Source organism: Panthera tigris, chromosome C2, assembly GCF_018350195.1.
Source record: "Panthera tigris isolate Pti1 chromosome C2, P.tigris_Pti1_mat1.1, whole genome shotgun sequence".
Lineage (NCBI taxonomy): Eukaryota > Metazoa > Chordata > Mammalia > Carnivora > Felidae > Panthera > Panthera tigris.
This window is the reverse complement of record NC_056668.1, coordinates 61273929-61298195: the sequence shown is the minus strand read 5'-3', so window position 1 is coordinate 61298195 and position 24267 is coordinate 61273929. Positions and strand designations below refer to the sequence as shown.

General features: G+C 39.5%; 1 protein-coding gene across 1 annotated transcript in view; it reads right to left on the bottom strand.

Moving 5' to 3' along the window:
* Nucleotides 1–18302, bottom strand: part of GAP43 (growth associated protein 43) — a 100073-nt gene extending 81771 nt beyond the window's left edge. The window contains exon 1 of the mRNA XM_015544933.2: nt 18251–18302. Coding sequence (XP_015400419.1) covers nt 18251–18280 — 30 coding nt within the window. The 5' untranslated portion in view covers nt 18281–18302. The remainder of the gene's footprint in view (nt 1–18250) is intronic.
* Between the last annotated feature and the right edge of the window lie 5965 nt (nt 18303–24267).

Genomic DNA, 24267 nt, shown 5'->3' with positions numbered 1-24267 from the left:
CAACCTGGGGGAGGAGGAATTATTAGGGAGGTTACTATAGTGATTGCAGTATGGGACCAGATGGGGAATGAAGAAAAGTCTGAAATGATTTATTAAGGAGGGGATCTTCAAAAGAATTTTTGGAAGCAAAACATGGTTTGGCAGAATGGAGGAGAAAGAAAGCATTTCAGGTGGAAAAAATAGCACCACTTATGGTTAGGAGGTAATAAAAGCTTGTGTGTGTAGAATGCCTAGAATATTTTGTTAGCCCCTCATCTATTCTATCCTCTAATCTTCTTGTACCTACATAGGCCTGACCTGTGGACCCCCCACTGGAATCCAGAGAAATTCCCTTAGTTTCAGAGAATTTGGCTGAAATTGGTTTAATCGAACAACCCAGATTGATTAGCTCTTCCTGGAGTATGATAAAATAAGTTATTGGCAACTTAAAAATTTACAGTGGCCTGACACTGCAGGTTTCTGGGTATATATCAATCGAGAACCCAGAGCCTTGATGCAGAAATGGTTTTCCACCCTGTTGAGGGTTCTCTCTCGAGAGCAGCCTATGGAAAAGTCTGTGGAAAGTGGAAGCAAAAACTATATAACTAGATCACTCGGATGGAATGCAAATCCTCATCTAGAAATGGTTCCAAGTGGTTCCACCTATGTCTGGTGGGTCTTCCAATGTTACACCATATCCCACCAAACCAACCTCTCTTATGTTGAATACTTGCTTCTCTCATCTACTCTCTCAGCCACCCAAACTACGCATGCATCTTCTCCACCTCCCACATCATTACCGAAATAAAAAATGTACAACTGAGAAAAGTGACTCATTTTTTTTTTTTTCAGCTGAAGTCTGCTTCATCTTGCCTTCCTTATGTTCATCCATTCCCTAAGCAGACAAATTATATTTCTTTGGTCCTTCCCAATTTTGATTTTAGAGTGAGCATTACCCCAAACTATAAATGAGATGTGTTTCCAAAGTTTGTTTTGCAAGTTAGCAGCTTGAAACTTAGAATATCATTTCCTGATATTGAAAGAGTGTTTGAAAGAGCGTTTAAGTTTTCCAGACCAAAAATGTATATTTAATCTCTCTATGTTATTTAGCTTTGGTTTAAAGGGACTTGGCTACTAATGACCATGGTTCATTCTTCTCCCTTCTTGAATCTCATAAGTATACTTACAAAGGAGGCAGACTAAATTGAAGAATATTTCTCCCTCTCCAGAATTCTAAAGAAGAGCCCATTCCTTCTCAGTTTCATTCCCCAGAAGGAATCCTATTTTTGTAAGAGACGTAAGTTAGATGTTGATAACTCAATGATTACCTGGCCATTTGTTTCTTCATTCCCCTGTAAGTAAATCTACTAGTATCTTTCTGTTTGTTTATCAGTTTGGGGATAGGTACAGCAACATCAGACAGATGGATGCTTCTATAGCACACATACAGGGACCAGGAAAAACAACAACAATTAAACATGCACATTTTTTCTAACTAGAAATTTATTTTTTTAATATATTTATTTATTTATTTATTTATTTATTTGTTTGTTTGTTTGTTTAGAGAGAGTGTACATGACTGCTTAAGTGGAGTAGAGGCAGAGAGAGAAGAAGAGAGAAAATCCCAAGCAGGCTCTATACTGTCAGCCCAGTGTGGGTCTCAAACCCATGAACTGCAAGATCATTATGATCTGAGCAGAAACCAAAAGTAGGACTCTTAATTGACAGAGTCACCCAGATGCCCCTCTAACTAGAAATTTAAAAGAATGAAAGGAGAGGGAGAGTGCCTACATGAATATACAGATATAGGTCATATCATTAACAAAGACGAAGGATATAAAACCTCACCAAGATTCCTGTGGGTACAGTACCAGAAGACATCAGTTTTAGGTACTAGGAAAGGGCTGGATGTTTAGCACTAGGCTTAGGAGGCAGATGAATGGGTTAAAAAGACTATAGCAGTATATTTTAAATGGCTACTTACCCTTAGCCCAGATCATAAGAAGTTCATAGTGTCAAGTATGGTTATCTTTCTGTCTATGTTGAAGTATCTCTCTACAAAATGGTGACTGTTATTTGCTGAAGCAACCAGCTGGCACCACTTGGGTGAAATCCAAGTCTGTGTAGTCTTAGCTCTGTGAGATATCTATTAGGTGCCCAATTATAAACTGTGCCAGAGTGAGCAGATTCCATGATTGATCAGTGAAACTGGGTGACTTTTGCCTTAGATCTAACCAAATTTTGCTCTCACTTACTACTCACTAGACCCTGATATTTGCTCATTTGTGTAGGCTCCATTTACTCAACTTTTATTTAATGGGAGCCTAGTATGTGCAAAGCATTGAACTACAGCTACACATAGGCAATAAACGAAACATGATTACTACTTTAATGGAGCTCCTCGTATAGCAAAAGAGTCACATATTCATGTAAATGAATATTTATAATAGAATCTGTTGAAAGTTGTAGCAGAGGTATATACTAACATAATAATGCAGAAAGGAGATCATCATATCTGCCTGGAAGATGAGGGAATCTCCACAAAACCACTCTAGCCACATTATGTAAATAAATTAGAAATGTGTTATATAAAAAGAAGAGAAAGGAAGACATTCCAGACAAAAGGAACGGTGTTTAGAAGGGAGGGAAAGACGAAACAATATAGGTTATTCCATGAAATTATACAACTGCAATGGAGTGTAGGTTGTGAAGAGGGGTGGATGTTGAAGTTCAAAGAGATACACAAGAACCAGAAACTTAACAAATATTTTTAAAAGAATCAAATTAAGAGCAATACTAAAAGAAAATAAAAGAGGTGGGGTGATGTGTTAGAAGGTGACTTTCCGAGGGATGCCTGGGTGGCTCAGTCAGTTAAGCATCTGACTTAGGCTCAGGTCATGATCTCACAGTTCATGAGTTCTAGCCCCGCATTGGGCTCTGTGCTGGCAGCTTAGAGCCTAGAGTCTGCTTTGGATTCTGTGTCTCCCTCTCTCTCTGCCCCTCCACCACTCTGTCTCTCTCTCTCAAAAATAAAATAAACATTAAAAAAAAAAAAAAGCAAGAGAGAAAGTGATTTTCCAGACACCACTCAGATGGATTTGTCACAAAGGCCTCTCAAGTGAAGGCCAGAGAAAGGCCTTGAAAAAGGAATATGCATGATGAATTTTTTTTTTAATTTAAATGTATTTATTTAAATTCAAGTTAGTTAATATACAGTATAGTATTGGTTTCAGGAGTAGAATCCTGTGATTCATCACTTACATATAACACTCATCCCAACAAGTGCCCTTCTTAATGCCCATCACCCATTTAGCCTATCCCCCTACCACCTACCTCTGGCAACCTTCAGTTTGTTCTCTGTATTTAGAGTCTCTTATGGTTTGTCTCCATCTCTGTTTTTTATCAAATGTCCATTGGCTGATGAATGGATTAAGAAGATGTGAGATGCACACACACACACACACACACACACACACACACACATATGCACAATGGAATACTACTCGGCAATCAAAAAGAATGAAATCTTGCCATTTGCAACAATGTGGATGGAACTAGAGTATATTATGCTAAGCAAAATAAGTCAGTCAGAGAAGCACAAATATCATATGATTTCCCTCATATGTGGAATTTAAGAAACACAACAGATGAACATAGGGGAAAGTTTTAAAAAACTAAAAGGCCAATAGTCTTGGCAACGAAGCATGTATTTTATAAGTCTTGGTGATAATGAATTTGGTTTTGATTCTAAGTGGAATGGAAAGCTATGAAAAGTTTTTAAGTGGGAGAGTCACATGATCTTATAGGCACTTTAAAAACGACTACTCTGGCTATTGAGGGGAGAAAATTATAAGGTACTGAGGTTAAAAGAAAAGAAATTAGAAAGGAAAGTTATTGCACTTGTCTCCATGAAAGATGAGTGTGTTAGAGATGACAGAGGAGATGGAGAAAAGCGGAAAGAGCCAAGACATATTTTTGAGGTAGAGAGTGAGGGAAAGGAGGAATGAAAGGATATTTTGCTTTTTACTTATAGAAACTGGGAAAAGTAGTAGTATCTAGTGATACAAGAAAGATGGGGGGAATGAAGCAGGATTCTGTTTCCATTTAAATGACGGGATAAGAAAGAAGACATTGGAACAAGAAATGACCGATTTTTAAAGTATGTGGAGATTGGGGATCCTGTTGGTCATGAGACAAAGATTTTCAGTGGACAGTTAGATTTATAAAGCTCTAGGGCACATGAGGTAGTTTTGGCTAGAGAGCGTGGAGAATTTGAGACCCACTAGTCCATGTAGGAGTTGTGGGGATGAATTAGAAACTGCTGGAGTTTCTGCTGAGGAAGAACATGCAAGAATAAGGGTAAACACCTGGGTAATATCAAATTTTCAGTCAGTAGAGAAAAAGGTACTCAGAGGAGGGGGGGAAAGAGTATGTAACCAGAGATGCAGTAGAGAAAAATCAGCTAAAATAGGTGTTATGGAAGCCAAGAAAGTAAAGAGATTCAAGACAGAAGATATATTTCATGGTTTCAAATGTCCCAGAGAGTTCACTCAAGATAGCTATACTTGTCTTTCTGAGAGTTTACTGAGACTTCTATTTGAATTATATATTACCTCAGAGTCGAATGCAGAGCTATTACAGAATAGATACCCAGATATCAATCAATATGTGTTTCTTGAGCCAGCCACTGGATGTGATAACTTCAAACAGTTTACAACCAGTTTGGAGAAATCAGGTACATATAAATATACATGGTCAATTAAGTAAGACTCTGTTTAAATGAATGCTGAAGAAATGGGACAGGTAATATATGCTACTGAAGATCTAAGCAGGGAAGAAGTCACGGAGAACTGTAGTAGTTAGAAAAGTCTTCACAAATAAGAGAACTCTTGGTTCAGGACTCAGGTTGGGTGAGACTGAGCTAGGCAGAAAGAGGACTTTGCAAATAGTGGGAACGACAATGAACAAAAGTATAGGGGAAGTAACACTTAAATTCATATTAAGTCTGGCTGGGCTAGGATGCAAAAGTGGAGGAGGAGCTTAGCTATGGAACATGTTACTTCCTAAGCTGGAAGGCCTTAGACACAACTTAGTCTAATACTCTTGTTTTATAAAGGAGATGACAACCCAGAGAGATTAAATTTGTTTAAATTCACAAGCCTAGTCAACGGCAGAGCCTTTAAAAGGCAAGGCAAGAATAGGAGATTGGTACCAGATTCTGAGGAGCCCCAAAAAACAATCATAAATAAATAAATTGGAATTAACCCTGTAAACAAAGAAATACCATTGACATTTTGAGAAAAAGGGGGGGGGGGGTGTGTGAAATGTAAGATTAACCAACAGGCAGAGTGCAAAGGCAATGCCAAATGCAAGGAATTTTGGTGACTCTCCAGCCTCTCACCTGGATCTTCTCATCTGAACCACAGAACACAAATAAATGATCTGAGTGATGATTTTCTCCATTCTCACAAGGATGGTATGTAACTTGTGTCAGTCCAGATGCACAGGAAAGAGGTTAATTCATTATGTACAATCATAGGTCTTAGGGCTTGGTTGTCTTTTAGATGGTTGGCTGAAAAAGGCTGGCAGAAGAAGGAAAGGACAGATGTGAAGGATACTGCAAATAGAATTTGGTAACTGATATTATGGCCTTTGTGAGGGAAAGAAGAATATTCCCATGTTATGAGCTGGGAAACTGGGAATGTTCTGGTATCACTAAAAGATATAGTAAAGGAGTTGGAGTTCTAATCTAGGGAGAAGATAATTAGTTTAACACGGGACTTTCTGAGGTACCGACAAAAAATAAAAGGAAAAAAATATTTTTAGTACCTGGAAATCTTGGATTATGGGAAAATTAAATTTTCTTTCGGTTTACCTATAGTTCTTGCAGTTTGGATCTTTATGGATGGATTTTTACAGTATACCCAGATCAGTAAAAGTAACAATATTGATAAAATATATTTAATAAAATAAACTTTGGTTTGTACCTGGGCCAGATTCCAATGTCGCTAGAATGGTAATGCAGAATTGTAGAGGCCTGCAGAAAAACGCTTAAGTATTGAAAGATATAGTCTTACATCAAATGGGACAATATGTGTGATGACAAAATTGCATTTCTTTTTTAAGCCAAGGATTGATAATTTCTTCACACTTAAGTGAGGATAAACCTGAATTTGGTCTTGAGGATGCTTGAGTATACTTAAAGTATACTAGGGCCCAAACTTCTTAGATTCTTTCCTGAATACACATATTCTTGGGCTTATTATGGGCTTACTGCATCTTTCAGCTGATGTTCAGAAGTGAAGTCAGAGCCATCTGTGGTCATTAAAGTTCCCATGACAGTTTTTACTAGAAGGTTATGGCCCAATTCCAAACTGAGTAATTCTATTTTACAACTCCTCCTCCCTTTTCATTTATAGTCATTTTCATTTCCTCTTCTATACTGGTTTCACCCCAGAGGTGTAAGGTGTGAAGTTCAAAATGGAAGAAAGAACATGCAAGAAACTAGGTCTTCATGTTTTCCATACAGCTCTCAGTATTGAACACAAATCTGGCTGAGTTATCAAAAGCTACCACCCTGTGTCTTTCTTTTTCTTTCTTTCTTTCTTTCTTTCTTTCTTTCTTTCTTTCTTTCTTTCATTTGAGAGAGAGAGAGTGCAAGCTGGGGGTGGGGGGTGGCGGCAGAAGGAGGGAGAGAGAATCTTAAACAGGCTCCACACTCAGTGCAGAGCCCAATAAGGGGCTCCATCCCACAATCATGGATCAAGACCTGAGTCAAAATCAAGAGTCTGATGTTCAACCAACTGAGCCACCCAGGCACCCCCACCCTGTATCTTTCAATCAAAAGCAATCAAAGTGTAGAGGAACATTGAATTTACATTAGCATTAAAGACTTATTCAAATGAATACTAAATACCAACCTGATTTCTCCAGAGTAGCTTTCCCAGGTGATCAGAGTAAACAAGTCCTTGAGATTCAAGAGTTAATGAAAGATTGCAAAAGGTACTCTTCAGGAAAAAAAAAAAAAAAAAAAAAAAGTTTGAATATATCAAAACCCCAGGTCAGATCTGACTAAAGAAAAAGCCAACATTTTTTAAGTGAGATAATATAATTCTCTCCTTCCTTTTGAAAATCTCTGAAGTTCTTAGAAATATTAGTCAGATAAAACTTTGGAAGAAAAATTCTCCAAATGCCTAGAAATGGGGTAGGTTTACAATGGACTACTTAGAAAGTCTCACTACTGCTTTACATCTCTCAAATAAAATAATACCTTTTTAAACATGATTTGAAGAGAAAGAATTTGCAAGTGCAATGTCCACCAAATAATACCCAATACCTATTTATGTAAGAGTCTGGATAGCCAAACTGAGCTGTCTCAATACATGTACCTAGACATTTAACTACAAGTTAATCATTAAGAAACTGAGAATAAGAAACTGAGAATTTTCTTTTTAAAGAAATTCTGTTTTGACTGGTGGGGTGGGGAGGTAAAGAAATAATGGAGACAATTGCCTATACTGGAGTTTGAATGGAATTGTGGAATGCATCTTTGCAATAGCTGTTAAGGATCCAACTTGGTGATTAGGAGGAGATTTGTACTTCTCAGTTTATACTCCAAGCAGGTAAATTGGTTTCCGAACCAAAGAAAAGTAACAGTAGGAAGGAGGATTTGAATTCTAATAGCTCCTACTCTAGCTAGTTCCTAGGCTAGTTGTGCCAAGAGATTCTGAAGCCCTTTATTTATTTATTTATTTATTTATTTATTTATTTAAATTTTTAAAAAATGTTTATTTATTTTGAGAGAGAGAGACAGAGCATGGGCAGGGGAGGGGCAGAGAGAGAGGGAGACACAGAATCTGAAGCAGACTCTAGGCTCTGAGCCATCAGCACAGAGCCTGACACGGGGCTTGAACCCACAAGCAAGATCTGACCTGAGCCAAAGTCAGACTCTCAACCGAATGAGCCACCCAGGCACCACTGAAGCCCTTTAGATTTAGATTCTGAAGCAGTCAATTTTTGCTTAACCTTTGGAGATCACTTTATTTATTTATTTATTTATTTATTTATTTTTGCCTCATCTAGTTCTTTTATATAGTCATTAATGGGAAGATATTAGGGTCTTTCAAATATTCATTTAAAAATAACATTTTCTGAATAGTTATTGGAACTGGGTTTATAAATAATGGATGTAAGGCTAATTACCAAAATTCTACATTTAGAGCAAACTGGTGCATATGGAGACAACAGCTCAATATTTTAGAAAGTGCCAATTTGCTAAAAATAGATAAATATGATGATTATTGCTGGAATTGATTCAAGGACATTCAAAATGAGATGACTAATATCAAGGGGTAGCATTTCCCTGATACAAATCCAAGGGAGATGTTTTACACCCATTATTGCCCAATCCTTTCATAGAAATAAATCCCAAAAACTAAAAAAGAAAAATTAGAGCAAAGCCAGCCCAGGTCAAATTAGCAAGAATATATGATAGCTGGCATTCCTCTTAGACAGGTAGTACCTGCCAGAGTTCAGCTCCTGGAAGACCTTGGAAACCCGGTGCTTATCAACTCCAGGTGTGGAGATTTGCCTTAACTTTTATTTTTTTTTATGTATAAAAACTCATAGGATCAGTTATCTGTGTGGTTGCTGCTTCCTTTTTGAATCATCAGTGATGACAACCCTACCAAAAATAGGAATATGCAATACAAGACAACTTGAAAGCAACCAATGGGGAAAATTAGTGATCCACCACATTTGAGATAAGTCTCTCCTGATCTGGGTAGCTACCCTATCATATATACATATATATACATATATATATATGTGTATATATATATATATATATATATATATATATATATCTTTCTCAGCCAATTTATTCTCTTACTAGATTCACAGGTGTGGGCTTCCACAAATTGTGTCTAAACCGTGTGACTTGGCCCTTCCTTCAATCAGAGATAAGTGGTCTATTGGTAACTAGTTGATCCAAGAAGGATCCATCATATTCATTCATTCTCAGTCTTTCTCTGTTGTGAGTATGAAAAGATGATATATATACACATACATGTATACATGTGTATTTATCTCTCATTTAGAATTTTGAATTGTGAGATAGTTAAGGTTATTAGTAACTGAGTCTTTTAAATGCAGGGCTCCAGAAGTAAAGTCTATGAATTCCTGCTCTTGAGATTACCAGATCTAATCTAGTTTCCATAAGCTTGGCTATTCAACTTCTTAATTTTGTGTGATAGCTAGTTTCCCTTCCATAGATCCCTTTCATAGACACTTAAAGTTGATTTCTATTACCTGTAACCCATCAAAGTATACATAAATAATGGAAATGTGTGTGTGTGTGTGTGTGTGTGTGTGTAAAGAGAAAGACAGAGAGACTGAGAGATAGAGACAAGAGAGAGACAGTGGCTAGCATGAAGGATTAAGGGGTGATACTGACCATTAATAAACTAGAAACATCATCAAAGAAATAATTGTTTCCCTCTCTATACCAACTTATTTCAAAATTAGTAGTTAATATGCCTTTCTATTAAACTCTATATAAGACCAACATATAAAAGATTTTCCAAAATATGCACATTTTTTCTACATTAGACTTCTAGTCCTGGACAAACTTATTCAATTATTACACTTTAAAATATTTTCAAATATATCCATATATTAAGAAATCAAATTCTTTGGGTTATAAAGTTCAATTGCTTATATGAGAATTGATAAATTTATTTTATTAAGTTGGTAACTTATGTCAGTCAATCAGGGACACAGGAAAACAGAAATGTCCTTTGTAGAGATCCTGAGAGTTTAAAAGATAATACATGGCCTTAGAGTTGGGTTGGAAAAGGTTCAGGATGGCATATCACTTCTTCTGGTCACAGTTAATAACTGATGCAATGAGGAATCTTGAAGCTGTATGAAAATGGTGCTCAGCGGATAATCTTTGAACTGTGCTTCCCCAAGTCAGGCTTCATCCCCATTTGCAGTCTCCCAACCAACCTCATATGCCTATTCTTCTGTCTGACTGGGCCCTCATGTGATGGATGTGAGCACAGCATGCCTTATCTTAGTGCTGAGAACCCAGTTTAGAAGTGAGGTGGGGGTGGGGTTGGGGATGAGGGAGAAGGAGCCAGCTTAGCAAATGGAGAAGAGAAGAAACCCAAATGTGAAGGAAAGACTAAAACAGGAAAAAAGAAAAAGAAAAATAGTGGATATTTCTAAATGCATTTGAACTGATCCTTCGGGTTTCATGACGATTTGAACATTGGCTTATTTAAATTCTGTCACTGAAGTTGTTGAAGGAAATGATAACGATATACTATGCTTCCATCCATTAGCATGGTTAATATTTACTCTGGAGAATAAGAGAGGAGGGGTGGGAATGGCAGATAAATATATAGACACATTCCGTACAGAGAGCAAGGGTACCTCTTTGCAGAGAACCATGAATACTGTGGGTTTCAGTATGTGGAATTCCTCAATTGATAATGCCTTCCACTTGACAAACACATTGTTCGCAAAACACTTTTATTTTTATCACTTTATTTTGAGCCTCACAGCAACCTAGTAAAAAAGGCAAGGCAGGATTTGGGAGTGTTCTTTTTATGTGCCCACTACATAGATGGATAAACTGAGGCTCAGAAATATTAAGCTACTTACCCAAGGTCACACGACAAGCAAGTGGCAGAGCCAGGTCTAGAACCCAGGGGAAGGGTTTATTTCACTACAAAGACATGAAACAGGACATTAAACAAAGAACATCTAAGAGAATAAGATCTGTAAATAATTAAGGACAGGAAATCTGGAGGGTCACACTCCCATACTATAACCTGAGTTCACTGCAAGTGAGCCACTCTGGTCTAAGCAGACAGGAAAGGGAATTGTAACTTTGACCACAACCACCTTGTAAGGAGGACCAGTAGAATTGAGTGTGCATTTACACAAAGCCAGCTCTGAAGAAGTCCACAGAATGGTCTTCTGTTCCAAAACATCTCCCCTAATGACCCATTATGGTATCTCTCCCTTCCTACTTTTATCAATGAATATTATTTATTGAGAAGCTACTATGTGCTAGACAAAGCTTAAAATATCTATTTTGTCTAAAACACCTATTTGGAAAGCTGGAAAGAACACTTTTTCTTGAAGGTCTCTTTTCATAGCTTCACACATCAAACACTAGCCTGGGCCAATGTCGCTTAATCAGAAAACTCCACCCGGACCTAAAGAAGAACAAAAGAAAAACTCAAAGAAAGAGATTGAAAGAGATTGCAAGCAATGAGCAAGATATGGAATAAGGGTGTGGAGATTAGAAAATATTACCTAGCTTTAGGAGCTGAAGACCAACATCACCTATAAATCATTTTATCTTATTGCTCTTCTGAAGGCCATGCCAATTCAGTCAGAGAAAATATACTACATAGTCTGGCCAAGATCATGTTCATAGAAAGCTGTGGTTGCAGTTTGCCCTATGGTAGCCACAATAGGTCGACTTCAGAATTCAAATCCCTTCAGTCTATTCAAATGTAAGACAAAGTTGATCTGATTCTCATTCACGTAACAGACATTTGAGGAGCTACTTACCATTTAACCCCCCTTTACCTCCATGAAAGATTTCCCTTTGTGGAACAGTATTCTGTGGATACTTCAGTGGGAAGGAAAGAAACCCAAAAGAAGACAAAATTGATTCTTGAACACAGGCCCCCCCTGAGCACAGGCCAACACTACATGTACTTTTGGAAGTTTGTGTATCAATGAAATAAATCAACTAAGTAATCAAGAGATTGAGTCAACATGTGTAAGTAAGCACTGTGGGGTCCTAAAGGAAGGATACTTGAAGATCCAAGATTGGTAACCATATGTCTAGCCTGGCACTATGCTAACCTCAGAGGGTAGACTAGTTTGCTGGGCTGGTGGTGGAAGAGGAGACTGAAGGGAGGTTTTCAAATAGTACCAGTTATAGTAGTTTGGAGAATTGCAATATAAATGGGCTTATTTTCTGCCTGCTTTCATTAAAAACTGATGATTGTGCTATGTATAGGTCGATACTAAGAATCAATGATGATTAGCTTCACCTTAAAATTGGATGCCAACAGATTAAACAAAAATCTACTAGTGGTTCTATCCATTTAGATATGCCACAATTTATGGAAAGTTTGTAAGCCTGGTTTTGTATTAATTTAGGAAACATACAACGCACTGATAAAACCAGTTACTGTATGTGTCAAACATTGTGATAGGCCTGGAAGTAGAGAAAGAATTAAGATTCCACCCAAGTAGCTCACAGTAGAGATGACAGCTTGGGAAAAAAAAAAAAAAAAATGCTATGTAGTAAAAAACAGGTGATATGTTGTGATGTTATAAAATATAGCATAGTCACAAATAAAGTGGAACTTAGGAAGGTCAAGAATGGCTTCCAAGAGCTAACTCTGACAGAGGAAATGTGAATTTTCCAGGCAGGGAGAAAGTATCATGTCAGTATGTGCAAAGGCACCAAGGCCTGAAATACTGACGTGGTGTCATAAGGTGTGAGCAGGTATTTGAGGATGTCATTGGAAAGGTAGGCAAGATGGGGGCACTTGGGTGGCTTAGTCGATTGAACGTCCGACTTTGGCTCAGGTCATGATCTCACGGTCTGTGAGTTCGAGCCTCGCCTCGGGCTCTGTGCTGACAGCTCAGAGCCTGGAGCCTGCTTCGGATTCTGTGTCTCCCTCTCTCTGACCCTCCCCCGCTCATGCTCTGTCTCTCTCTCTCTGTCAAAAATAAATAAACATTAAAAAAAATTTTTTTTGATAAAAAAAAAAGAAAGGTAGGCAAGACTAGATCATGTCATCCATGCTGAGGACTTTATATTTTAGTTTACAGTTAACAAGAGACTACTGGTGTATTTCAACAAGGAAAATAAAATGACCAGATTTGCATTAGTTAAAGATTAAGTGTGGTGTTCTATGCAAGAAGAATTGGAGGAGACCAAGAGGGAGATAGGAAGTCTATGCAAGAAGCTATTGCCTTGGTCCAGATGAGAGGGAATGAAAGTCAGAACCAGGTTATTTGTGGTGGAGTTGAAAAGCAGAGGATGGATTCAAAAGCTTTTTACCTAGAATCAAAAAAATTATTATCTGGATGTGAGGACTGATAGAATGGACTGCCTCCAAGATTTCTCCCAGGTTCCTAGAACTCAGAAACTGGATAGAAGGTATTATAGCATAAAAGTAGGAATCTACAGGAAGACTAAGTGGTACAACATAGAAGATACTGAGACTGGTTCTGCACATTTTTGTGGGTGTCTGGAAATACCTAGACCTAGTGATATCCATGGATTAGGTGCTGAGGAAAGATATCTATAGTCTACAGATTTGGAAATCACCCAGTGGTTAAAACTCCCAACATGGATGACATCATCTAATGTATCAATGGATGTGTCAATTAGTGTGTCGATGGATGCCATCTACTGGATCAAGATCATTAACCAGAAGATAATTGATATTTGGGGGGAAGAGAGTGAAAAAGCCAGCAAGAAGACTGAGAAAAGCTTATCTGAGAGGGAGGAGAGCCAGGGTAGCTGCCAGGGGAGACAAGTGAGGAATTTCAGGAAGAGGAAGGGACCACAATACAAAATACCAAAGAGATATCAAGTAAGATGGAAACTGAAGAGTCACTTTTTGTGGTGTCTTTTTCAGAATATGAAAACAGAAGCTATATTAAAGTAAATGGAATAAGAAATGATGAGTGATGAAGAAGAGGAATCACCCATGACCAGAAGGAACTGTTCGCTAACAATAGGCACACAACAATCCTGACAAACTGGCAATTCCAAGCCAAGAGTCAACATCACAAAACTTGGAGAGAAAATGTTCTCACTTTTGTATTGATTTTGTCTTCATGTGAGTTTGGTTTAATCCCTACAGATACTCTTTAGGGTCAGGAAGTTGGGTTTTTGTTAGTTTGGTTTTATTTTTTATTTTTTAGACTCCATCTCATAGGAAGAAACTGAAGCTCAATATTATGTGATTCATTCAAGATCACAGAATCATTAATTGGCATACACTGAGGACTCTCAGCACAGTGCTCTTCCCAACACCTCAGAGAATGTTAAGCAGACTTCAATACAATTTTGCGGAGGCAACCTGACCACACTTCAAAAGGGAGAGCTGCCCATAATCACTTTTTTTGCTGGACAACAGACACGTTTGGCTGCCTGAATGCTTCTATGATAGTTAATAAGGAAGTGAATAATTAAATGCTGTATCTTCTCTTGAGATGACCTGCTATGTGCATCATTTGAAATGTTCCTTTAATATTAGAGGAAGATTTTAGACTTATCTTACTCTGTCAATGAGAACAAGGGAACATTTGGTTAATATATATATATGCTCTACTGTTGACTGATAGAACCACCCCTCCCCCCCCCCTTCTTTATGAAGCCAGGTAAAACTGAAGTCTGTGGATTAATCAGCCCCAGGCACAACACTGACAATTTCACCATGACGGAGGCAAAGGGAGACCCTAAGCCACTCTCCCTCTCTGAACAGGAGCTCTGCCCTTTCGAATAAAACATGAAAGGAGGTTTCTGTAGTTTTGCCAACTCAGCAAGAGAGAAAATTAACCCTACATTTTCTTATCCCAATTGCCTCCGCATGGGTGTGGAGGGGGGACCTGAGTTGCAGGCTGACAGCCTAAGGGCACAGGGCTCATTGTGAATGCACCCTGGCATGGGCTAGAAGGAATTAGAGTCACCAGATATGAACTCATTTCTAGATTTACCATGAATTTTCTAAGGTTCCCTGCAAGTCCAGATAATTTGGCAGGAAAAAAAAAAATGTCCTTAAATGATTGCTTCTTCTGTTTAAATTTGGATATGTGTGATAGAAATCACCATTTAAAAAAAAAACAACCAGTTTCAATTATATTAAGTAGAATGCCTCCATTTAATTAATTCACTTAGTCCCTGGGTGACACTGGGTGTGGCTCAGTGAGATTTAGGAGGAATCCAATTTATCACTAGGAGGAAGCGTCTGCACCAAGCGGCAAGGCGGCATCCTTCCACACCTTTCCAGCACTGCAAGGGAAAGGCGCAGTGAGGCTGGAATTCCAAACCACAGCTCACACTCTCTCAGATAAGATTTATTTGTTTTACGAGGAAAAAAGCAGATGTTGGTGGGGTTGAGAGGTGGGGGCCGGGGGTGGGGCTACTTGCTTGCCCCGGTATTCTTTACACTTAGATTGCAATTTAAAATCCTTATTTTTAAACAAAGGAAACACCTCAGTTCTCTGGCTTTGTGGACTCAGATTCCGTCTTGCAAGTTTTTCATCATCTGCAATATGCGTGGTAATTCAGCTATTTAAAGTTAGCCCCAAGATATTTGAAAATCACAAACCAATACAATCTCCGGGATTCTTTTATTTTATTCCTCCTCTGTCCACTCCTTTACCATCCTCTCATTGTCGCCCCATTCCCATTCTCTTCCTGCTCTAATATTCCAGAGTGGTAATTAATGGCTAATAAAGATCATTTACGCTTTCCTCTCACCCACTGGCCATGTATTACAACTCAGAAATCCAAGATTGCTTCTTTATGCGGCTCAAGTGGAAGAGGAAGGAAGTGCAATCCCTCCACCCCCTCCCACGTTTCTGCTGGATTTCATGGGTGTGGCAGAGTTTAGACCTTTGCAGGTTTTTGCCCTTGTTTTATTCCCTGTTAAGGACGAGGATGATGAATAGATGGCAGGATAAACACAATCGGGTTCTGCCTTGAATGATATAGGATCATTTCACGCACAAGCAGGAAACCTGTGTGAGACTTAAGTACTCACGCTATATAAATGCCAGTCAGTGTAGTATGGAGCCCACGCCCTGAATACACCATTTCCTTCTGTCTGATTTAATGGTACCCTAAATACTGACTTACGTGAATGATACACAACAGTACTCAAGAGGGCACATGACCATTTCACACAGAAGTACACATGTATGAAATGCATGGGTAAATACAATATCTGTACCTTTCATTTTCTCTCTCGAATATGAATTATGCTAAGACACATGCGGGCATGTGGAATCTATACAGAGTACATGCATGACTGTTGTACATGGAGTATGCGGATGCTACACGCATTTACATGCGAATTTCTACAACTCCCTAAACACACAATTTCAGCTTTATCACTCTGCACATCCCAGTGAATGCTTGGGGCTGTTAGTGAGATAGAACCCAAGTAAAGGCAGCTGTCCCCTTTTGGGAAGGGAATTCTTTTAGCTTCAATTCCCTTTCTAAAATTATACTTGGTTTCCTTTGTTGAAGGGGGTGTGTGTATACTTGTATGTGTATACATACGGTGGCAAAAAGTTATAAACCGGTACATTTTTCTATCTGGAATTAAAGCTTTTCTAATGAATAGCATTGGCTTCCTTAGGGCTCCGCCTTCCTAAATTTTATTTCCTCAGCTCACCAGTGGGGTAACCTCAGAACCTTTCCTTGACAGTGTGCTTAACCCAGCCACCTGTATCTATTGCATTTATGTATTAGAATGAAGGAAGACAAGGAAAGGAAATGTCCTGGTTTGAAAAATGAGCCAATGGAGGCATCAATCTCTGGAACCACAGAACATTTTAGGAAAGTGGTGCATGTAAGACTCTCATGCTCTTCTTCAAACACTCCTATAGGATCCACACACAAAACCCCTGGGGTACCTGCTTTATTTATTTATTTATTTATTTATTTATTTATTTAACTTATTTTCCCCATGCCTCTCCACCCTCTGCACCCATTGATCTGCTCTTCTGCTTGTTTCCCTTCCCCTCCCTCTTCCTTCTCCATCCTTATCACCCCCCACCCCTCCTTCCAGGGCGATGGCTAAATGTGCAAAGCTGGCAGGCTGTTTCGTCTCCACTCCCCTCCACCCCCTTCGGATTCAGCGAGTGTATTACAAATTGCCCAATACCCAATACCTGTACAGGAATAATGCCCAAATCCTATCTCTTGCACCCCACCCCTAAGGCAATCAACCTGCAAAGGGCTTTTTTGACCCAGATGGCCTCCCTTCCCACGAGTATGCACACACACGCGCGCACACACACTTCCCCACACCTCACACCCATTTTTTTTTTCTTTCACCTTCGCCAAAATCACTCAAACACGTTCCAATAAATGTTTGAAAGCTTCATTTGAAGAATGCCAGGGCACTGCCGGTTGCTGCAGAATACTGAACTCGTCATTCCTCCCCACCTTCAGCCCAATCAAGTTTCTAAAATGTCTTTCAAGAAATAAGTGAGCAATTTGCCATAGAAGAGAAACCTGGGTAGTGGGGGAGGGAACGAGGGGACTCGGATTCTCGCTAATCCCGTCTGTGTCCCTCTTCCTGATGAAAATGAGTCACCATGCTTATTATCCAAAATGTGAGCCCGTCTCCGGTCACTGACAACCCCAGGAAAGATGCAAGGGAAGGGAGAAGGGAAAAGACCTGATTTCCAACAGGTAATACTCGGCTCGTCTTTCCCATCCCATCGCAGCCCAAAGCTCCTAGGGGCGTGGTCCACCCTCTCCTCCGACCAGCTGGTGCACAATCGGCTACCGTTCTTGGGAAGGGGATTTTCCCCTTCCACACGGCCAATTTCCCTCACAGCCCCAGTCGTCTTTAGCTTCTCTTAAAAAAAAAAAAAAAAAAAAAAAAAAAAAAAAAAAAAAAAAATCTCAAACCACAGTTTCATTCATTCATTGAAAAATAAATAAATAAATCCTTCCCATGTTTTTCCATTAATACCTGCGCCCATTTGAAGCTCCTGCATGGACGAAATAAGGCTTCTTCCGCAGCACATGTGAGAAAATTGTACGACAGAACAAGCAACACTTATTACTGAATATTATTCCTTCACCCCGCTTTTTTGCAAATAATTTAAAGGACTGCCTCCCCATCTTGTAGGTAGAGTCCACATCTTCTCCCCACACCCCTCTCTATATCCACACCCGCAAAACCAGAGACCTAAAACGCTGAACATTCACTAAGAGCCCCCAAAATCTTATTTCTAGCCAAACAGGCATCTTTTTTTCTAACCTCATCCTAATTAGTAGCAGCGTTCCCAGACCAGAGCATGAAAGACAGACTGGAATAAAAGCTGGGATGCAACCATCAGTTACCATATGCTAAGGAAACGCGGGCACCATGGCCAGAGCACAAGCAGTTAAAATATTTTTTCCCCCTGCTTTTACAGGGAAATATTGCAGTCTGGTAATTTCACAACAGCAAGAAGTAAAAATCTTTAGCTCTACCTGTTTGGTTCTTCTCATACAGCACAGCATGGTTGTATCGTCCCTTGCCTTCTTCCTGCCTTCTCTCCTTCCTCCTCTCTCTTTCTTATTCCCCCCCTCTCCACCTCTTTTCTGCTCGCTTGCTCACTCGCTCTCTCGCGCTAGCGCGCTCTCCCTCTCCCTCCCTCCCTCCCTCTCTCTCTCTCCCTCACACACACCAGGGCAGTTAGCAGCAACTGTAAGGTCCACAGCTACTGCTCAACGCACATGCTCGCTCGCTCTCTCTCCCTCTCCCTCTCCGGCTCTCTCCTCTGTCCTCTCTTCCCCTCTTTTCTCCCCTTTCCCCCGTCTATCTGTCTTTTTCTTCCCTTTCTCTTTCTGAGAATTGTTCACTAGCTTTCAATGACTAATCACTTCCCCAGCCCCCACCCCCCTTCTAGACAGGCACCCCCCTCCCAGTCCCCTGCCAGCCTCATGAATATTTAAACATCTCCAATCTGGACCCAATTACCCACCGACTTTCCCACTGCATTGAGAGGATGGTGGGGTGGGGGTAGAGACGGATATTCCAGCCTGTTCTGGAGATTGGATGGAATGTGTTTTAGGGAAGAGGGGCTTGAGAAACGCTTGTATTTCTTTACTAACTCTTCTCTTTTCTGATACCATAAAAGCAAAGAACAGCTATTCCCAATGAGTAGTCAGACCTGTTCCAGTATAAGTTATATTTGCTATTTAGATTTTATGTACATTTAATAATTGTGAGGGTGAAGTTCTCTCAAAAAAAAAAATGAAACAATATGTAAATATCATACTGTATGTGTATGCTTCTCAGTATTCATATAATCTCAAATACATATATAAGCTTAAGTATGCACAAAAAAACGTATCTTACAATATCCTTGAGAAATCCACATGAATATGTAGCATTTTAAACATTCTAAGCACTTGAGTTAAGAAATGATAACCAATGTTTAGGAATTAGCATCTGTATCTAAAATCACATGGTGGTTCTTTTCTGAATGCACTCACACCTGTTTGAAAATTGGAGTTTCAAAAATATTATAAAAAAGGGAGGGGCACGTGGGTGACTCAGTTGGTTAAGCATCCAACTTTGGCTCAGGTCATGATCTCACGGTTTGTGAGTTCAAGCCCTGCATCAGGCTCTGTACTGACAGCTCAGAGCCTGGAGCCTGCTTTGGATTCTGTGTCTCCCTCTCTCTCTGCCCCTCCCCTGCTTGTGCTCTGTCTGTCTCTCAAAAATAAATAAATGTTAAAAAAAAAATTTTTTTTTAAAGAAAATTGGGGTTTCTTCTAATTTTACTAAAGAAGTAGAACACATTTGAAAAATAAGTCTGTGTAATATTAATGGTACCCAAAATGATAGTTTACAGTTTGGGCAAGAAGAATAAAAGTAAACTTAATTGTTATGAGAAAAAAAAAAAACACCTATATTGTGATGTTTATGTCTTCAATTCCTTCTATGGCCTTTCATAATTTGGTAGAGGAAAATATGACTTTAAGAAAAAGTATACACAAATTTTTAGATATATGGTACTGTGTGATCTTGAGAATGTTACTAAGCCTCTCTGTACCTAATTTTCTAATCTGTAAAACAGGAATTATAATGCCAACAAGTTGTGAGGACCAAATAATATAATGTACATAAATTGGAATGGAGCCATTCTTAATACATAGTAACTTTACCTTAGAGACTGTACTTTTCTGAAGTTTTGGTGGCATTTTTAAGTGAATATCTCAAGGAACTTTTCAAACTATTTCTTGTTGTTCATTAGTGATGACAAAGATCCCCAATAAAACACCTCATATTCTTTCCAGTCTCTCCTAGACACAACTTTACTTAGTAGATTTCAACCAGACAGCTTATTATCATACATATTATTGGGATTACTGAGCTTAATAGGTGCTTAATACATTTTTACAAAATTCAAGATACATCCGTCTCAGAATGGACTATCATCAAGAGATATTTAAGGGGTGATGGTTATAAAGTATCCCCAGAGGTCTTTCTGAGAATGATCTACTTCAAATCCAGCCTTACTTGTTCTTTTACTCGTATTTGCCTCTTAATTTTCATATTTTATGATATGAAACAGAATTAAATCCTGAGTTTAATATTTTTTTAAGTTTATTTTTTTATTTTGAGAGAGAGAGAGCTTGAGTGTGGAAGGGGCAGAGAGGGAGAGAGAGAATCCCAAGCAGGCTCTGCATTGTCAGCACAGAGCCCAACATGAGGCTATTATCTCACAAACCGTGAGATGATTTCGTGAGCCAAAATCAAGAGTCGGGTGCTTGGCCAACTAAGCCACCCAGGCACCCCTGAATTTAATATTTTTTAATGTAATAATGAGTCTAGTCAGGGTCAGCTTTCAAAAACAATGGATGTAACTGGTGAAGAGGGCAAAGAATGGGTAAGAAATGACTCCATCAGAGATATTCCAGTTGTGGGTGAGGACCACCCTGCCTGCCTGCTGGGGACTAGAGATTAGAGATGAAAGGAAGAAGAGGAGGTGAAGACTGGGGGCAAAGGAGAAGAAAATTGCTTCTTTTGGTGTTTAAATAGACACATGACTTCACTGATTAAGATCATTTTGTCAACTATGGCAACCTAGTTGGCCATAGAATGGGGCTAACGCCTATCCTTTTCAATCCACTCCCCTCTGCCTTCCCAATTATATCTTGTTTTGGGAAGCAACCTTGGAAACAACATGATATAATGAAGTCAAACAGAGCCTAGAGCTCAAAACCAGGCATAGGCATGGGTGAACTCTGTGAGTAAATACATTAAACCATGGTTTTTTTTTTTTTAATCTTTAATGTTTATTTTTGAGAGAGAGAGTGAGAGAGAGAGTGAGCAGGGAAGGAGCAGAGAGAGAGACAGCAGAATCTGAAGAAGGCTCCAGGCTCTGTACTGTCAGCACAGAGCCGGACATGGGGCTCAGACCCACGAACTATGAGATCATGACCTGAGCTGAAGTTGGACACTTAACCGACTGAGTCACCCAGGTTTACACTCAGGCTTTCATCTATTACCCAAAATGAGGTAGGTATGATCTTTAATCCCATTTTGATAGTGATACTAAAGCTAAGTGAATTAAGTACCTAGACTAGGTCACACGGCTAATAACAGGTAAAGCTTGGACTCCAAAACCCTCTTAACCACTAAGCTACATGGCATTCAGTGGTCCTCTACACCTCATTACCTCTGGTCCTGAGGGAATTAGATGATGCAGTGGAAGTTTTTGTGGTGAAATGAAATCAGCATTCTGCAAGGTCCACCTAACCTTGCCTTAAGACCCATGGAGGACAAGCTGATACCCTCATCCAACGGGAAGCCCTCTGTATACTTCTGACCAAATATCACATATTTCAACCACTCTAAGGTGCCTCAATATTTAAGGTCCTCACCATTTGAAATACCACCCTTTGGACATACTACATTCAGTCAATGAGCCTCTAAAATTACTTTCCAGAAGGGAGCTCAAAATTCCAAATTTAGTTTAAATATTATGGAATCAATTCCAGTACATTTTTCCCCCCTGAGCAATGGAGGTTATAGGATGGTAAAAGAATGAGAAAGAGAAAAGCACAATGATCCGATCTTGGCAGACAGATGAATGATAAGATAAGGTAAGATAAGATGAGATGAGATGAGATGAGATGAGATGAGATGAGATGGGATGAGATACCAGTATTGTCCTGATACCTACTAGTGTATTCAGTGGACCCACTAATCCTTATCCCCTTACAATCAATCCCAGTAAATGCCTAGGCTTAAGCCCCATGGTTAAACCTTATATAAATTTAATTAGCAGAATAACTAATGAGACTGTCAGGTAACTTTCTAACTATAGGTTAGGCAGTAACATCATTCTAGAAAAGGGTGAAGAGTGGTGGAGGACAGGTGCCAGTTCCATTCTCAGATCTCTTTGAACTTCATACTAAAGTGATACTGTTTTCATAATAAACCCAGAAGTCTCTGGCTTTTACTAAGGGCTGTGTCCAGCTGTATGCCATTTTAGGAATAGTACTGGCACTTGAGAGAAGAGTGTCAGTAATGTACCTCTTTTTATTTTCCCTTTCAGGTGCTAATTTTTCTTAACTTTTAGTCTTAGCTTTTTACCTACTGTATTCTTTGGCTACAGCTGCCATAACAAAATATCACAAACTGAGTGGCTTAAACAATGGAAATTTATTTTCTCACAGTTCTGGAGGCTGGAAGTCCAAGATCAAGATGCCGGCAGGATTGGTTTCCTCTGAGGGCTCTACGGGAAGTATCTATTCCAGGCCTCTCTCCTTGGCTTGCAGAAGGCCACCCTCCTACTGCCTCTTCACATGGTTGTTCCTCTGTGCACGCAAATCCCTAATGTCCAAATTTCTTCTTAAAGGACATCAGTCATACTGGGTTAGAGCCCACTCATGTGACCTCATTTAACCTCAATTACCTCTTTAAAAGCCCTAGATCCAAATACAGTCACATTCTGAGATACTGGGGGTTAGAGCTTCAACATATGTCTTTCGGAAAACACAGTTCAGCCCTTAACACCTAAATTCTCCTTTGGTACTTTTGCATATCATTTACTTATGCAACATTTTACTAAAACATCCCACCCTCAAGGAGATACACACATATGTGAAAAGTGAAACAAATGCTGACATGATTCAATGTCAAATGTGAGCTACAAGAATTTAGAACATGAGAGAAATCACGATAGGGTACACCTTTCATTTCATGATTAGGATTTGAAAAAGTACAGAAGACACAATGAGTTTTAGAGAAGGGAAAGAGGTCATGTTGGAAAAGGCAAAATGTACAACTAATCACTGAATGATCAAGAGACTGTCAATATGCGGAAGAGGGGCAGTTGTAAAGGAGGGTAGAAAGAGTGAACCTTAGAAGGGCAGGCCACACTCAGATTGGGAAGAGCCTTAAGGGTTGGGCAAAAGGGGTGTATTAGTGTCCTAGGGCGGCCATAACAAATTTCTGCAAATGTGGGGGCTTAAGACAACAGAAATTTATTCTTTCAAATTTCCAGGTGTCCAGATTTAGTGTTGGCAGGATTAGTTCCTTCCGGAGCCTCTGAGGGAGAGTCCATTCCATCACTTTCTCCTAGCCTCTGGTGGCTATGGCAGTCCTTGGCATTTCTTGGTCTGAAGATGCATCAGTCCACTCTGCCTCCATCATCACATGGGCTCCCTTCCCTCAGTCTCTGAGTCTTTCCCTCTCTTTATGAGAACACTTGTCATTGAATACAGGGTCCACTCTAAATCCAAGATGCTCTCGTTTCAGGATCCTTAAATTAATTACATCTCCAAAGAGCCTTTATCCAAGTAAGACCACAGTCCTCGAACTGAGGGTTAGGGTTTAGACACAGATTTTTGAAGAACACAAGTCAACCTACTAGAGAGGATTAGACATAAGATTTGTTACCGGAACAGTTTAGACAATGCCTATTGTAATGTTGTATGGTATGGAATGGTGAGAAGGGTTCACTGGGGCCTGGTGAGAGAATTACAGAATTGTTCTAATGCCTAGGTCAGGGAGGAAAGGTGGAGAGAAAGTGAACTGTCATTCACTGATTGCCCAGTATGTTTCAGGTATCACATATTCTGTACTTTCCCATATTTTGTCTCATTCACCTCACAGAAGAATATCTTGGGGGAAGAGAAAAATGGAAGAACCAAAAGTGGTTTGGAGATTGGGCCTGGGCAGCCTGGAGAATGAAAATAGGAAATCCAGATGTGAGGAGGTCCAGAAAAAGGGCTGGTACTGTGAGGGAGGTGATGAGCCCATTTGGAAAGCATTCATTTTAAGGAAGCATTGAAAGGTTCAAGTGCATTGCAGGATCAGATTGTAAGAAAGAAGGTGCAAAAGGTGTCTGAGCCTGCCAAAGGTTTCCAGGCAGACACGGCTCCATCTGGTTCCAGGGAGAGGCCAGCTTCTATGAAATGATGTCACCATATTAATTAGGCTGATAGCATTTCAGTACTTCCTCACTGCCAGAATTAATCCTGCTTCT